The sequence below is a fragment of the Drosophila arizonae genome, chromosome 5 (assembly GCF_054131065.1).
Source record: "Drosophila arizonae isolate 15081-1271.41 chromosome 5, UAZ_ARI_1.0, whole genome shotgun sequence".
Lineage (NCBI taxonomy): Eukaryota > Metazoa > Arthropoda > Insecta > Diptera > Drosophilidae > Drosophila > Drosophila arizonae.
In genome coordinates this window covers 20889381-20903856 of record NC_142925.1, presented here as the reverse complement: position 1 = coordinate 20903856, position 14476 = coordinate 20889381, and the positions used below count along the sequence as shown (strand labels likewise).

Sequence of the window (14476 nt, the reverse complement as noted above, 5' to 3'; positions counted from 1 at the left end):
GATGCGAATAATTTTGTGTAACTATGCAAATGGACTGTGTGTTGTGTGTAAACAGCTACAAAATAAAGCTGTTTCAAGTGTATCTCAACTGTTTGCTCTGATCTCATTTGAGTGCTATTGACTATTGGGTACCTTTGAAGTGCCTTTTCACTCATGCGTAGATACATCTGTGTATGTACATTGTGTATACATACATACATACATACATATATACGTATATATACATTTGTGAGTTTATTTTCTAATATTGACTGTCATGTGTATGGTACGTACATACATATGTACATATATAAGCATAAATGTGTGTAAATTATTTCTGAGACAGGCATATACATATGTACATGCATATTTATGTACGTGATCACCTATACTATATGCATACATTTACCTGAGCACTTCAAGCTAAAAACTTGAACCTAATTCAACCCAAAACTAAGTTTCTCAACTCAAATAATTTCCGTCTTTGAAATGCCCTTCAAAGCAGTTAACTAACTTCCTAATATATAGATACACACATATGTATATATACTATCTATATAGGTATTTATTATATATTTTTTATTGGTTTGGCAACGAAAAATAATTTGAAAAAAATTAAAAAAATAGTTGCATACTTTTCAGCTGAACCAGAAATTTTCCAAGAATCCAGTGAACAAATTTAAAAGCATACTTCACTATTACTCATATCTACTTATAAATAAATAACCTATTGCACATTTAAACTATCAATAAAAATCAACTCTAATGTATGTCATAAACAATTAGCTTTCTATTTATGTATTACATTACAATGTTCGCATTTCTTTTTTACAAATGCTGCAAACGATTTTACAAGTTGCCGGAGCTCCGATGCCAACTCTGTGGTAGACCGTTGCCGCCTCTTCGGCCATCATCCTGCTCCTGCTTCTGGCCAGGGCTCTGTTGTGGATCTGGCTGCGGCTTGGCGTTTGCGATTCCACACAACAGCAAAGCAGAAAGCTAAGTGGCACCGCCTCACCCTCCTCCAGAGTCTGGGGCAGGTTCCTGCCACGCGTCTCTGGCAGGAAGAGACTGGCAAAGCCGCCGACAATCAACAAGGCGCCCATCACAATCAGCGGCAGCACCAACATCTGCTGGCCCTGCAAGCAGATGGAAGTCATTTTGGGAGGAATAACTATGAGTACCCTAAGATCTCACCATGTGGTTGATTATTGGAATGAATATGGGACCCGTCATGGCCACCACCGAGCTGAAGCTCATGCCCAGGCCACGCACCACGGTCGGATATAGCTCGGAGGCGAGCAGCGGCAGCACGACAAACGCCGACGAGATGCCCATCTTGCCAATGCAGTAGAGCAGCAGCATCACCTCCGCCTGCTGCTGGTAGAGCACGGTGGCCACACAGGCCACGCCTCCAACTAGCATCGAAATGAAGAGAATCCAGCGGCGTCCAAAGTAACTCAAGCCCGGCCACAGCAGCAGGTACGTGGGCAGCTCCACTGCGCCAGCCAAAAAGAAATTCCAGATCTCGTCGCCACCCAGCGCCGGGGCATAGTAGCTGAGACCCACATAGACGCTGGTGTTGGCGAACCAGATCAGGGTCACAATCAGAGTCTTGCGCCGCATGTTCGTGCCCCGGAACAGATCCAAGATGCCGTAGTGCGTCGTCTCTGCTGGCTGTGTGCGGACCAGGCGCTGCTGCATCCGCTCCACAAAGTCTCGGGACACGTGAACGCCGTTGACACGCGCCATGACCTTGAGGATGCGCACGGCCCGCTTCGTCTGACCCACGGCGATGAGCCAACGCGGCGACTCGGGCAGCACAAAGAAGCAGGAGAAGAGCATCAGTAACGGCAGCGATACGGCCAGAGTCAGATAGCGCCAGTCGCGCACCAAGTAGACCACGCCCTGAATTCAATTTAAATTTTATTTGCTATATATCAAATATATTCTGTAGGCGCTTCCACTTACTGAGAGCAGCACCAGTCCCAGGGAGTAGGCAATGTTGGAGACGATTGTGCAGAAGACGCGCCGATCCGGACCCACCAGCTCGATGGCCAGCACGTAGGGGCTGGCCAAGATGGCGGGCACAGTGAGCCCCACGACGAAGCGCAGACCCAGCCAGGAGTAGTAGTTCCAGGCAAAGGCGCTGGCAGCACACGCCACTATCTCGAGTAGCAGATAGGCGTAAAAGGAGGGACGTCGACCCCACAGATCTACCAAATAGCCAAACACATAGTTGCCAATCAAGCCGCCCAGGCCAAAGAGCACCAGTGCCAGGGTGACATAGTAGCTACTGCTACAGACCAGATTCCACTGAAAGGAATATATGTATGTAGAATCAGTTTATGCTGGAATCGAGTCTTACCTCTTGCACCACAGTGCTGGGATACATGGATCTGTCGTAGTGCCAGCCGTGCTGACAGGCCACAATGGACTCCTGGTCTACCTTCAGCAGCCGAGACGACTGTTCCCTCTGCAGTTCGTATGGCGTGCGGTACTCTAGATAGCGCACCTTTAGGAGAGAGAGAGAGAGACAGAATATATATTAAATGGTAACTGTAAATTGTACATTTTAAATGTTTGTTAAAGTTGGTATAACAATTCTTTTCTGGTGAAACTAACTGCTTCTGCACTGCTTGCTCTCAGCATATTCCGCACTGCTTTATGTTTGTGGCATGCATATGACAGTTGTAGCACAGTTAATGAGAATAGTATAACTGCTTTAAATGATAACGAAATCTTTTTTAAATTTTAACTAAATTAATTATTTCAATTGAATTTAATTAATTATTTAAATTATATTTAAATGTTAATTAGTTAGGCCAATTTTTTAAATTTAATTATTTATTGAATTCATATTTATATATTGTGCTTAGTATAATACAAACTAATAATACAATTTTATTTTTCGTAAAATATTATTATTCATTTAATTTTATTTAATAGGTATTGAAAAAAAGTAAACGAAGTACGAGTGATGTATTTGGTAAAATAATTATTAAAAAACTACTAAATAAAAATAATAATAATTTAAAAAAAAAAATACGATAAATAAATATAATAAATACCACAAAATAAATAAAAATTTAAAATAAATACAATAAATAAATAAAATAAAAAACTATATATATATATATAATAAAATACATAAAAACATTAAAGTAAAAGATAAAAATCAAATATATGAAGAAAATAAAACAACAACAAAATTAAAAATATAGTGAATAAATAAAGTAAACAAACAGATAAATAATAAAATTGTATATTATAAATAATTTACACATAGCCAATTAGCTATACCAAAGCCTATAAAGTCTATAAGACATTTCATTGAGCATTTTAGCTTGAATTTATGAAGTGGCATATGCCATTGCAAATTGAAGATAATATATTATATTATCATTCGACTGAGTTATTGACGGAATACTCGTATTCCGCATTATATGATATACATATAAGACACTCTCAACTAGAAATAGACTCTTCTTCACTTAACTGATATGTAATAATTATTGCTTTGCTCTCCACTTCGACTCTAGAAATTTCTTGATACGCGAAATGTTTATCACAGCAGTATGATTATTGCTAATAGATGTCTATATGTATGTACGTGTGTACGTGTGTGTATGTATATACTCATATGTTAATTATTGAAAACACGCACTATTTCACTGTAGTTGCGCACGAACATGCTGCACTCAGCGTAGGCTCCATGCTTGTCCCGGGGAATACTTAAATTCTTGACCAGCTGCAGGTAGTCCTGGGTCCAGGGCTCCAGTTCGGGTATGCGGCACCAATGCTTGGGCGTGGCTGCAATAAACAACTGACTGCACAGCCATTAGAGTGCATCGATCAGGGGATCAGCAGCTAGCACCTGGGCCCCACCTGTAGGCGTGAAAGGCGCAGGGCAGCGCCGCCGGCAGCAGCACCGAGCATATGATGATCTTCTGATAGAGCCCGAAGGCGCCCACTTCCTTAAGTACTTCATCGAAATCCATGGCACCCGATGATGATCTGCTGATCTGCTGATCTACACACGATTTGAATGCGCGCACAACTGATCGAGTGGACAGATTTGTGGCCAGCGCTAATCCAAAGGGGCTGCAGTTCCGCCACGCGGCTCCCAATCTCAATTGAACATAATTACATTACGGCCTTTCGTGTGTTTTAATTAATTGGACACCGCTGCGTGAGACAGGGTCGCAGCACGGCCAACCACCGGCCCGAACACCACAAATTGGCCAGGCAGTCGCAAAAAACCACAGCAAATAGCAAATAGCAAATCGCAAATAGCAAATAGGTATGCATAAAGTCAGCTGTAAATATATTTCTTGAACGATCCCGCGACACGTAATCTCAGTTGGGGTAATAAAAAATAATAAATAAGTCTAGATAAAGCAACGACTAGCCTAGCCTAGCCTAGTCCGGCCTAGTTGCGCGCCAGCCCAATGATGGTCAGAATGTACATGAAGATGTTGATGATGTCCAGGTAGAGATTGAGCGCGGCGAAGATGTACTCCTCGGGGCTGATCGCATACTTGTGATTGCCGCCCAGCATCAGCTGCGTGTCGTACACCAGATACACGGAGAAGAGCAGCGCGCCCAGCGACGCATAGACCAGTCCAATGATCTGGCCCGGTACGCAGATGGCAACGATGCCGAAGATGACGAACACCACCAGGCAGGCGACCAGCACGCCGCCGCACATGGTGAAATCGTATTTCGTCTGCAGCGCAAAGATCGTCAGTCCCAGGCTGACCGACGCCGTAATGCCCACGGCCATGAGCACCTCCTCCGCCTTGTACTGGCCGGCAATCATGCCCAGCAGAAAGGACTCGGCCAGCGTGAACAGAAACAGGAAGATGAAGTTGAGCGGCGTCTTGCGGCGCACGCTCTCGCAGCAGGCCATGCTGATCATGGTGACAATTAGCACTGCCTGTGGGAGGAGATATCAATCAATGCGAATCCTTCAACCCTGCTCTAAATGAGTGACCTACCAGTGCTATCCAAAGGAGCGCGGGATTGCGCTCTACCCAGCCCTGTGCAGCTGACGAGAAGGTGAAAATGCTCACAAAGCCAAACGTGATCAGCAGTTGCACCTGGAATACAATGGAGGGATCATTAAATGGGGATCTTTGGAGCGGACTGATGCTTACCATTAATATCATATAGACCTTCCGTATGAAGCCCTTGCGTATGCTCTGGTCATCGAATGCAAAACTTTTGTCCGCCTCCGGATCACCGTAGACGCCATTGTTGTCACCTGTGCAGAGGGAGAGAGAGAGAGAGACAGGGAGATGTTTGAGCTTGTACCAAGATCAAGAGATGAAATCAATCCAAAATCGAACCGTATTGAAAGTGCGTATCACCCATGGCTAAATTTCCCGTGGAGCGCGTCTGGTTCGTTCGACTAATGTATATTACCTGAGCAGCAATTCGCTTGGTCATACGCCAGTTGGACTGGCAGATTAGCTACAAACACACTCACAGATGCAGATAGCAAGCCAGATGGTAAATAAACTATATATATATGGAGGGTATATGAATTTGTTACCCTTTTCTCATCTTTGGTATTGGTGGGCACTGATAACGCGTCACTCTCATATCTCGCATATGACACACCTGTGTATTCTTTGATATATACCAATCGATTGGTATATTATGTAAACCGACCCTCTGAATCACCCACTGGGCCCTAGTCTTATCAAAACCTCTGATAACACAATCAACTTGGACCAGCACATAGAGCACTATTTCACACCAGGTGGGACATATTTGTAATGTGAATGAATCCAGGTATATATATATATATATATATATATAGAGAGAGAGAGAGAGAGAGAGAGAGAGAGAGAGAGTGCGAGAGAGTGAAATGCACATTTTGCAGCTGAACCGATTCGAGTAAAAATACTTTTTTGCTTTGCCGATTATCTTATCTCGCGAACTTTCTGTGCAATTGATTTGACTTGCCTTGCTGGTAGTGATACATTTTATGGCATGTACCCGATATATGTAGATGTTCTTCGCCGATTCACACTCGCACTGCCGTTAGCTTCCGAATATAACTAAGCAACTATGTTGGGTAGCGCAAGCTCCTAAAAATTTATTTGCTTTACTCGCACACTTATCGAAAGATAAGAAAACAACCTAAATAGTACAGATAGTGTCGGGCCGGGTCGACACAAACAACCAGACAAAGTTGACTAATCCAGCGCTGACTACGAACTGCTGTCACCTTAACTGTTGCATTTACTTTCGGCCTGGTCCCTGGTGCATTGCCGGCCACGCCCCAGCACGCTGTGTGGGGAAGACCTACAAGAGTCGCACAAAGCGCCGTCATAGACCTCACAGTTGATATACATACATACATACATACAGCATAGACGATAACCCTTGTTTTTCTCGTTGCTTCTTCTTTTTTAATAAATAAATAGATACACTTTATTGTTGACTTTACCACAGAGTCGTTACAGAATACTTGCGGGAGGTTTTGGATTGAATTAATTTTTGGATAATTTTTTTTTGGTTTTAGTTTCCTCTTCATATAATGATTAACAACTGCAAGCGACGCTGCATATATATGTATATATAAGTAATACACGTATATATAACAACTATTAAATGTTTAAGACTATTTATTGTTTATATGCGGTATTTGCTTTTTTCTTTCTTTTTTTGGTTTGGAGCGTTATAATCAATTTCAGGTATGTTTAAATAAGTTTTTTGAAGCTAATAATTTAAGGAAACCGAAACGACATAAACAAATGTGCATTTCTCTTAGCATAACAACAACAACAAAAGAATTAATTATCCATTTCACCTTAAAATTAATACAATCTATAAGGAAAGTTGGCAACAAATTACATACTGTTTTTAGCAACCAAACATATTGAAATATTCATTTTGAAACGCTTTTGCTTTCGTTTCTGTGACTTGATTATGAGATTACGCGGTTATTGAAAATATATCTGATTGTTAGGGCAACATTAATAAGCTATTTGCCTATATTGCCTGTTAACATAAAATTCAAGTATGCCAAATAGAAGTTTAATTCCTTAACGCCTTCTAGTCCCGCGATGCTCCAATAATGGTTAGAATGTATATGAAAATGTTGACCACATCCAAGTAGAGATTCAGCGCGGCAAATATGTATTCCTCGGGGCTAATCGAGTACTTATGATCGCCACCCATCATCAGCTGAGTGTCGTATATCAGATAGATTGAGAAGAGTAGCGCGCCAAAGGAGGCGTATACAAGCGTTATGATTTTGCCCTTGAAGAATATGGCCACGATGCCAAATATCATGAATACCACCATGCAGGCCAGCAATATGCCGCCCATCATGGTGAAGTCCACCTTGGTTTGCATGGCAAAGAGCGTGAGGGCCAGACAAACAGCAGCCGTTATGCCGACAGCCATAAGCACCTGCAAGCGAGATCAATAACCGTTAAAGGGGAGTTGAACGGACATGGGAGAGACAGTTCATACCTCAGTCGGTCCATAGCGACTGGCCGATACGCCCAAGAGAAATGATTGAGCCACCGTAAATATTCCCAAGAATATAAAGTTGGTCGGGGTCTGACGACGAACACTCTCGCAGCAAGCCATGCACAACATCGTCACAATCAACACAGCCAGAGCCACCCAGAAGAGCCATTGATTCCTGGCGACAAACATCCTGGTGCCACTGTGAAAGACAAACAGGGCTACTGCTCCAAAGGTTACCAAGAGCTGACCCTGCAATACAAATACAAAACAAATTTAAGTCAAATTGAAATGAAATAGAGATAAACTAGACTACGTACCATTAGAATAATGTAAACCTTGCGTATAAAGCCACGTCGGATGCTCTGGTCGTCAAACGAGAAGTTTTTGGGCTGACCCTCGGGATCATCGTAGGCCCCATAGCCCGTTGCAGGTGGTGGTTGTATGAAGCCCGGCTGTGGAGCATAACCGCCAGGCGGTGGGCCCTGACCATAAGGTCCCTGGCCGTAGGGTCCTTGCGGATACGGTTGCGCGCCTCCCTGGCCGTAGGGTGGATAACCGCCTTGCGGCGGCCCTTGCGGTGGGTAGCCCCCGCCGTAGCCACCTTGTGGTGGATACCCGCCATAGTTGTACTGCTGATTCGGATCTGTGAATGGGGAATCACTTATTCATCTCATTTCAATTAGCTAATTATTTGCTCATGCTATTTTGAGCTCTATAAAAATTAAATATTCTAAAACTGAACTCCACTCATTTATGAACAAAACAATCGTAAAAACATCTAATAGATGACGTCAGTTCCTAATGAGATATTTCATTCAACAGTCTATGCAGAGAAATAATATATAATAAATTGATAAATAAGAAAAATGCATTCTTGGAATCAGCTTTAATCAGCATCATGAATATGAAATACAAAGAATAAATACAGTCGTCTCTCGTTATTTCGAAACTCGAGGGACTCTTAAAAGATTACGAATCATCGAATGCTTGAAATGTTGGAGAGAAAATAAATAAAACATCGAACTATCAATTATCGAGGATATTTTTAACAGCTGGCATTTTACATATTCGTAATGTATGTTCAATAATAACATAATAATAATAATAATTCTTTGAAAAGAACTCATTTATTCGGGTTTGCTTCGAAACTGGAGAAAAAGTATCTGATATGCCGTTTCATGAGTTTCGTTTTGTTTTATACGTAACACGCATAAACCTAAAATTCAAGTTCAAAGTTCTTACTAACACACCATATGAGTACGAATTACAAATCGCAGGTTTGAAACAACGAGAGTCGACTGTACATATTTATATTTTTTTATACAAATATGTAGTATATATTATTCAACCTCATACGTAAGGTTGATATGTATACGTATCATATGCAATTGCTTTAAGATTTCATTTTGTAAAAAGTACAGTCATAAGTAAGTTATTTTAAATTAGTTTTTCAATCTTAAAAGTCTTTGACTGGCGGATAGATAAGAAACTTTTTAAGAATATTATTTCTTATCTTAAGCTGTTTTTCCATTGACGTATGGGGCCGAATGAGGTATAGAATATTTTAAGTGAAAATATTGTATGTATTATGCAATTAGATGATTTCAATATTTCATATACAGTTTATCTACTCTGTGAAGATATGAATGGTAAATGATACTTGTTTACAGTTTTCCTGAGTTATGAATTATATGTATGTCTTTCATTTATAAACTCTGCGATAAGATAAGAAACCATCGAACCAAGGCGTCGCTGAGTTAACTAATAAAACTAACTTAAATGGGTGTTATATGCAAGAACAGAGAGACTCGACAGAAGCATGCGTAGGGGTGGTACGAAACAGAAAGCAAAACCATATGAATTAGCCAACAAATTTTTTTAACAAAAACAAAAAAAAAAATGCAAAATAAATTAAACCTTGATATTGAGGATATTGTGGAACGCTTTGCCACGACATTGTTGATATTGTTTTTGTCGCTGTCTGAGCTCAACTGAACTGAACGATCCGCTCCTACAGATAGCTATAGACAAGGGGTCTCTATATACGAGTATTCACTGCAAAGTAGACCCAAGAAACCGTTAGTTTAATTTGCATATAAAAACACTCACCTTGCATTTCGTTATTGGTGTCGCTCGATATTTACTGTTAGAGATAATCGTTTACCTGCAAAAGAGGATTAATATCGTAATGGAATTGTCGCATTTAATTATGTTTAATTAATTCACTTCTTTTAATAACCAGTTCCGCTTGTGCTGCCTAAAAACACGTAAATATGACGTGTGAACTTGCTGCAGATGTTCACACAGTCGTACGCATATACAAATTTCATTTATGTACGAGTATACTCATACATACATATGTATACACGTATGCAAGAGGGTGTGTAGAACAATACAGTTTTGAATCACCAGTTAAAACCCCACTGGAACCAATGCACTTATTCTAGAAGTTTTCTTTTTTTAGTTCCTCTATTTAGCGTAATTTAAATGTTATATATTGGTTGGTGACTCACTCGGCAGCCCACTTCCCGAACGAAATTGGGGAACAACCAAAAACACTACAAACACCTGTCTTGTCTTTGTTTATCAAACAAATATGTATGTTCTATAAATAGATGAAAACAACGAAATATACCTTGTGAAATACGCACACAAATTGCTCTATAAACAAATAAAACAAACTTCGCCTCAACTGTGTTTCTTCTGGAAAATCTGCTATTCAGTGATGAATGAAATATCGATACAGTAACATTAACTAGAGCATCGATAAGTTTTATTGAGCTGGGTACGGTGACCGCACAATAGCTGGAAAACGCTCTGTTTAGGAATAAAAATTCGAAGGTAGACATGATATTTATTGCACAAATTTAATAATTTTGAACATTTATGTATGCATAGGTTTTATTTATTTATCAAAAATAAAAACTATACAAAAATTTGCAAGCCATATCAATAAAATATATCGAATATATATATTCTTTATTGCCAACTATCGATATGAGTAGAAAAAAACCACCTAAATAATACCAACTGCACAACGGCCGAGCATGCTGCAATAGCTTCCGACACTCGTGTAATCTTTTCGTTTGTGTATTAAGAGGCTACGAATTATCTGGTAAGCATAACTGCAAGTACCATCAAAATCAGGAAGTGCAAAGCAGTAAAGGCTAATCTTGTCCTCAAAGTGCCGTAGGTTTAGGTTATGTGTGTGCCGTGCACTTAAACAAAGAGGATGTGGCTCCCATTCCATATGTAATGGGAAATGCGTGGGGGTGACTGAACTGCAGTATGAAACCGGCAGAAATGGTTTGCAATTGTAATACATATGCAAATTGGTGCACGCTACATTAGAGACTTTTTATAAATAGAACGAATCTGTTTGTGCATGTATTTATTTGCATGAATGTGCGTGACGCAATAGTTGAGTGCCGGATGCGTGCCCCCTCTCGCCTGTTGCTTATCAAGAAAACTGTAAAGCTATATACGTTATTTTTATTTCACAGCCGCTTTTGTTGCATTCCAAGAAATGGTTGAGGACAAGGAGAATTCAGCCAGTGCTGGGCAGGAGCCGGTCTCCAAAAAGGCAGCCAAGAAGCAGGCTAAATTAGCCAAGGTAAGCGGCGACGTGGCAAAGTCTTTGCTGATAACATTTATAATTGATGTCTTCTATACTATCACTCACTCACTCTGTTTAGAAAGCTGAGCACAAAGCTGACACTGCCGCTGCTCTCGCTGCAAATGAGGCGGCTGGCGACAATGCAGCGGATCATGCCGCTGCCCGCTATGGCCTCTCCGAGATGATACAGTCGAAAGATAAGCGAAGCGAGCGCGAGTTCGTTACGGTGCCCGAATTGAGTGCTCATGTGGGCAAGGGCCTGGTCTGGGTGCGTGGCCGTGTGCATACGACTCGTGCCAAGGGCAAACAGTGCTTCCTCATTCTGCGTCAGCAGAGCAGCACGGTTCAATGCATTCTGGCTGTGGGTGACATCATTTCCAAGCAAATGGTCAAGTTTGCCGGAAAGTAAGCAAATCAATTCCAACCTTTGATTAAATTAAATAAAATGAATTCATTTATTCATTCATTCCCTTGTTCGCAGCATACCCAAGGAGAGCATCATTGACATCCAAGCGAAAGCAGTAGCTGTGCCCACCAAAATTGAATCCTGTACGGAGCAGTTGCTGGAGTTGTCCGTGGAGCAGATATTCATCATTTCGCAGGCAAAGGCTCAGCTGCCACTGCAAATTGAGGATGCATCTCGACCCGAGAATGCCGACGATGCCGAGGGACTTAACATACGCGTTAATCAGGACACGAGACTGGATAATCGTGTGCTTGATCTACGCACACCAGCCAATCAGGCCATCTTTCGCCTGGAAGCTGGCGTCTGTCGTCTCTTCCGCGACATTCTCACCGAGAAGGGCTTCACCGAAATCCACACGCCCAAGATAATTTCCGCTGCCAGTGAGGGAGGTGCCAACGTATTCACCGTGAGCTATTTCAAGGGTATGTCGCTGCAGTAATATATAGATGTGTATATGTATAGCATTTAATGTGTAACCTTTGCAGATTCTGCGTATCTGGCACAGTCTCCGCAGCTGTACAAGCAAATGGCTATCGCAGCCGATTTCGACAAGGTTTACACTGTTGGCGCCGTGTTCCGCGCCGAGGACTCAAATACGCACAGGCACTTAACTGAGTTCGTTGGACTCGATTTGGAGATGGCATTCAAATATCACTACCACGAGGTGCTGCACACAATCGGCAATACGTTCACAGCCATCTTTAAGGGTCTGCGTGACAAGTACAGTCGAGAGATCGAAGCTGTTGGGCAGCAGTACAAAGTGGAGCCGTTCAAGTTCTTGGAGCCGCCGCTAATACTGCAGTTTGCTGAGGGCGTGGCAATGCTGCGTGAGGCTGGCATTGAGACGGGCGATGAGGAGGATTTGTCAACGCCAAACGAAAAGCTGTTGGGCCGATTGGTGAAAGCCAAATACGACACCGACTTTTACATCCTTGACAAGTTCCCACTGGCGATACGACCGTTCTACACCATGCCCGATCCCAACAACCCGATGTATTCCAACTCGTACGACATGTTCATGCGCGGCGAGGAGATTTTGTCGGGCGCTCAACGTATACACGATCCAGAGTACTTAATTGAACGTGCCAAGCACCATGGCATCGGTGGGTTTTCAATTATCTAATCCTGTCACATAATTGCATGGCTCATTTTTCCTTTCTCTTGCAGATATTACAAAAATTGCGGCTTACATCGAGTCCTTCCGCTACGGCTGTCCACCACACGCTGGCGGCGGCATTGGCATGGAGCGCGTCGTTATGCTGTATCTGGGCTTGGATAACATTAGGAAGACGTCAATGTTCCCACGTGATCCTAAGCGATTAACACCTTAAACGTGATTGAGTTAAATACAAAACAAAAACAACATGGAAAAGCTCTTATCTTAATGAATGAAATTCGATAACAATTATTTAAACTTCCTCCAACTTTCCAAACTGTGAACAACCTTCCCAAGTCTCAAAAATGTATACTTTAATTGATCCCCGCTGCTCCTTAAGTTTCGACCATCACATTAAGAACTTGCATACTGCAAAGTTGTTTGACAACGAGAACTGTAAAGACTGTTTAGGGTCGGAATGTGTTTAAAACCGTTTAAAATAAATCTTTGCATGTGTCTTTAGTAATTTTCATTGCGTATCATTTGTTTTGCGGATAGACCATATATATTTTTTTAGGTAAATTAACTATCTCAAAGATGTATTTGTGCCTTATCGATATCATATCGAAGATAAGATTAATTTCTTATCTGTCTTATCATTGCAATAATCCATATCTTATTCGTAATAACTGCTGATAAATAGGCGAATATTGGTAAACAAGAAGAGAAATATATCGAGTATATAGAGGCATCCAATAATTTTTTTTGTTGCACTAACCGATCACACGAAACTGGTATATTATTCTACGAATTGGAAACTTCTAATATGGAATATATATATTTGCGCGAATTGAAGGCGTGGGAAATTGGGAAACACTAACGTGAATTATCTTAATGAAATCAAAGTCTCTAATTATACAATATAAATACTTGTGTATATCTGCGCCATATAAAAATACCAGATAAAATTGCCAAATCTGACACAAATTACTGTTTTACTGGTAAAACTCTACGGATTTTACTTACTCCTTATACTGGAAAAGTAAAATAATATTTATGTACATATAAATACTGGAATATGCCTTTCATATCTGTAATGCTAGACTCGCTTAGTTGCGAGCGAGTTGAATTTAGTAATTCAACTCCCGATAAAAACTATTCGCCAAATACTTTATTTTCTAGAACTAAATCAAAAGCACTCAATTATTAAGATTTTCATGGAAATTATTGCCACATCTGTTGGGTACAGTTACATGTTGACTTGAATAAATTATTACTTTCTTTAGCTGGAATTTCTTTATCATATAATGAGCATAATACTATTAGAAGGCCAATCATTTTGCTTCATTTGCATCCCAGATTTATGTATTAACAATTTGCTTTTCTGCACATTAGGTAAATTAACAATGCTGGGTGATCTCAATGCTTTGGTTGGAAATAGAAAAAATAGTTTTAGAATTATATAAACTAAAAATTTGAGTTGAGATTAATAACTCTCGAAATTGAAAATGCACAATAAAAGTTTATTCATTTTTCATTATTAACTACATTTTTATTTATTTTGTTTTATATTTCAATACAATAAAGAAAACTTGTAAGTCTTAAACGAAGCTATTGGTAAAAGTTTCTTCAGCATCAAGCGAAAGATGCTGAAAATAATGATTTTATATAGTATGTAAAATTGATATTCAAATTGAATTTATTTTAGAAAGTTAGTTAGTTAGTTAATTATATTTTAATAAATGGTAGATTTTACTAAAATGAAAATTGCCAAAAATTTATTTTTAAACTCGCATTAACGTTTTTAATCATTTATTAATCAAGAAGA

The 14476-nt window shown here is 40.4% G+C and overlaps 4 protein-coding genes across 9 annotated transcripts; 1 reads left to right on the top strand and 3 right to left on the bottom strand.

Moving 5' to 3' along the window:
• Nucleotides 1–747: 747 nt before the first annotated feature.
• Nucleotides 748–4238, bottom strand: Balat (Beta-alanine transporter). The gene is made up of 6 exons (XM_018012718.2): nucleotides 3868–4238; nucleotides 3647–3809; nucleotides 2348–2494; nucleotides 1951–2295; nucleotides 1177–1887; nucleotides 748–1118 (listed from the first exon to the last, which is right to left on the bottom strand). The coding sequence occupies exons 1-6, from the start codon at nucleotides 3978–3980 to the stop codon at nucleotides 786–788; spliced, it is 1812 nt and encodes a 603-aa protein (XP_017868207.1). The 5' UTR covers nucleotides 3981–4238; the 3' UTR covers nucleotides 748–785.
• Nucleotides 4239–4283: 45 nt separating this feature from the next.
• Lfg (Glutamate NMDA receptor-associated protein 1 lifeguard) lies at nucleotides 4284–6268 on the bottom strand. 3 transcript variants are annotated; one of them, XM_089472301.1, is made up of 5 exons: nucleotides 6130–6268; nucleotides 5953–6077; nucleotides 5139–5245; nucleotides 4980–5081; nucleotides 4284–4918 (listed from the first exon to the last, which is right to left on the bottom strand). In XM_089472301.1, exons 2-5 carry the CDS (start codon nucleotides 5969–5971, stop codon nucleotides 4412–4414), a joined length of 735 nt encoding a protein of 244 aa, XP_089328427.1. In that variant the 5' UTR covers nucleotides 5972–6077; nucleotides 6130–6268; the 3' UTR covers nucleotides 4284–4411. The 3 variants fall into 3 exon arrangements, with proteins under 3 accessions (XP_089328427.1, XP_017868213.1, XP_017868212.1); XM_018012724.2 differs by having other exon boundaries at nucleotides 5953–6227; XM_018012723.2 differs by lacking the exons at nucleotides 5953–6077; nucleotides 6130–6268 and adding an exon at nucleotides 5331–5913.
• A 331-nt stretch (nucleotides 6269–6599) lies between these two features.
• Nmda1 (N-methyl-D-aspartate receptor-associated protein) lies at nucleotides 6600–10254 on the bottom strand. 4 transcript variants are annotated; one of them, XM_018012720.2, is made up of 5 exons: nucleotides 10106–10254; nucleotides 9388–9525; nucleotides 7788–8113; nucleotides 7471–7719; nucleotides 6600–7407 (listed from the first exon to the last, which is right to left on the bottom strand). In XM_018012720.2, exons 2-5 carry the CDS (start codon nucleotides 9425–9427, stop codon nucleotides 7048–7050), a joined length of 975 nt encoding a protein of 324 aa, XP_017868209.1. In that variant the 5' UTR covers nucleotides 9428–9525; nucleotides 10106–10254; the 3' UTR covers nucleotides 6600–7047. The 4 variants fall into 4 exon arrangements, with proteins under 4 accessions (XP_017868209.1, XP_017868211.1, XP_089328426.1 ...); XM_018012722.2 differs by lacking the exon at nucleotides 9388–9525 and adding an exon at nucleotides 9580–9634 and having other exon boundaries at nucleotides 10106–10251; XM_089472300.1 differs by lacking the exon at nucleotides 9388–9525 and adding an exon at nucleotides 9580–9634 and having other exon boundaries at nucleotides 9984–10188.
• Nucleotides 10255–10442: 188 nt separating this feature from the next.
• AspRS (aspartyl-tRNA synthetase) lies at nucleotides 10443–13174 on the top strand. Its single transcript, XM_018013213.2, has 6 exons — nucleotides 10443–10585; nucleotides 10974–11083; nucleotides 11166–11491; nucleotides 11568–11974; nucleotides 12038–12655; nucleotides 12720–13174. The coding sequence occupies exons 2-6, from the start codon at nucleotides 10997–10999 to the stop codon at nucleotides 12881–12883; spliced, it is 1602 nt and encodes a 533-aa protein (XP_017868702.1). The 5' UTR covers nucleotides 10443–10585; nucleotides 10974–10996; the 3' UTR covers nucleotides 12884–13174.
• The last annotated feature ends 1302 nt before the right edge of the window (nucleotides 13175–14476 follow it).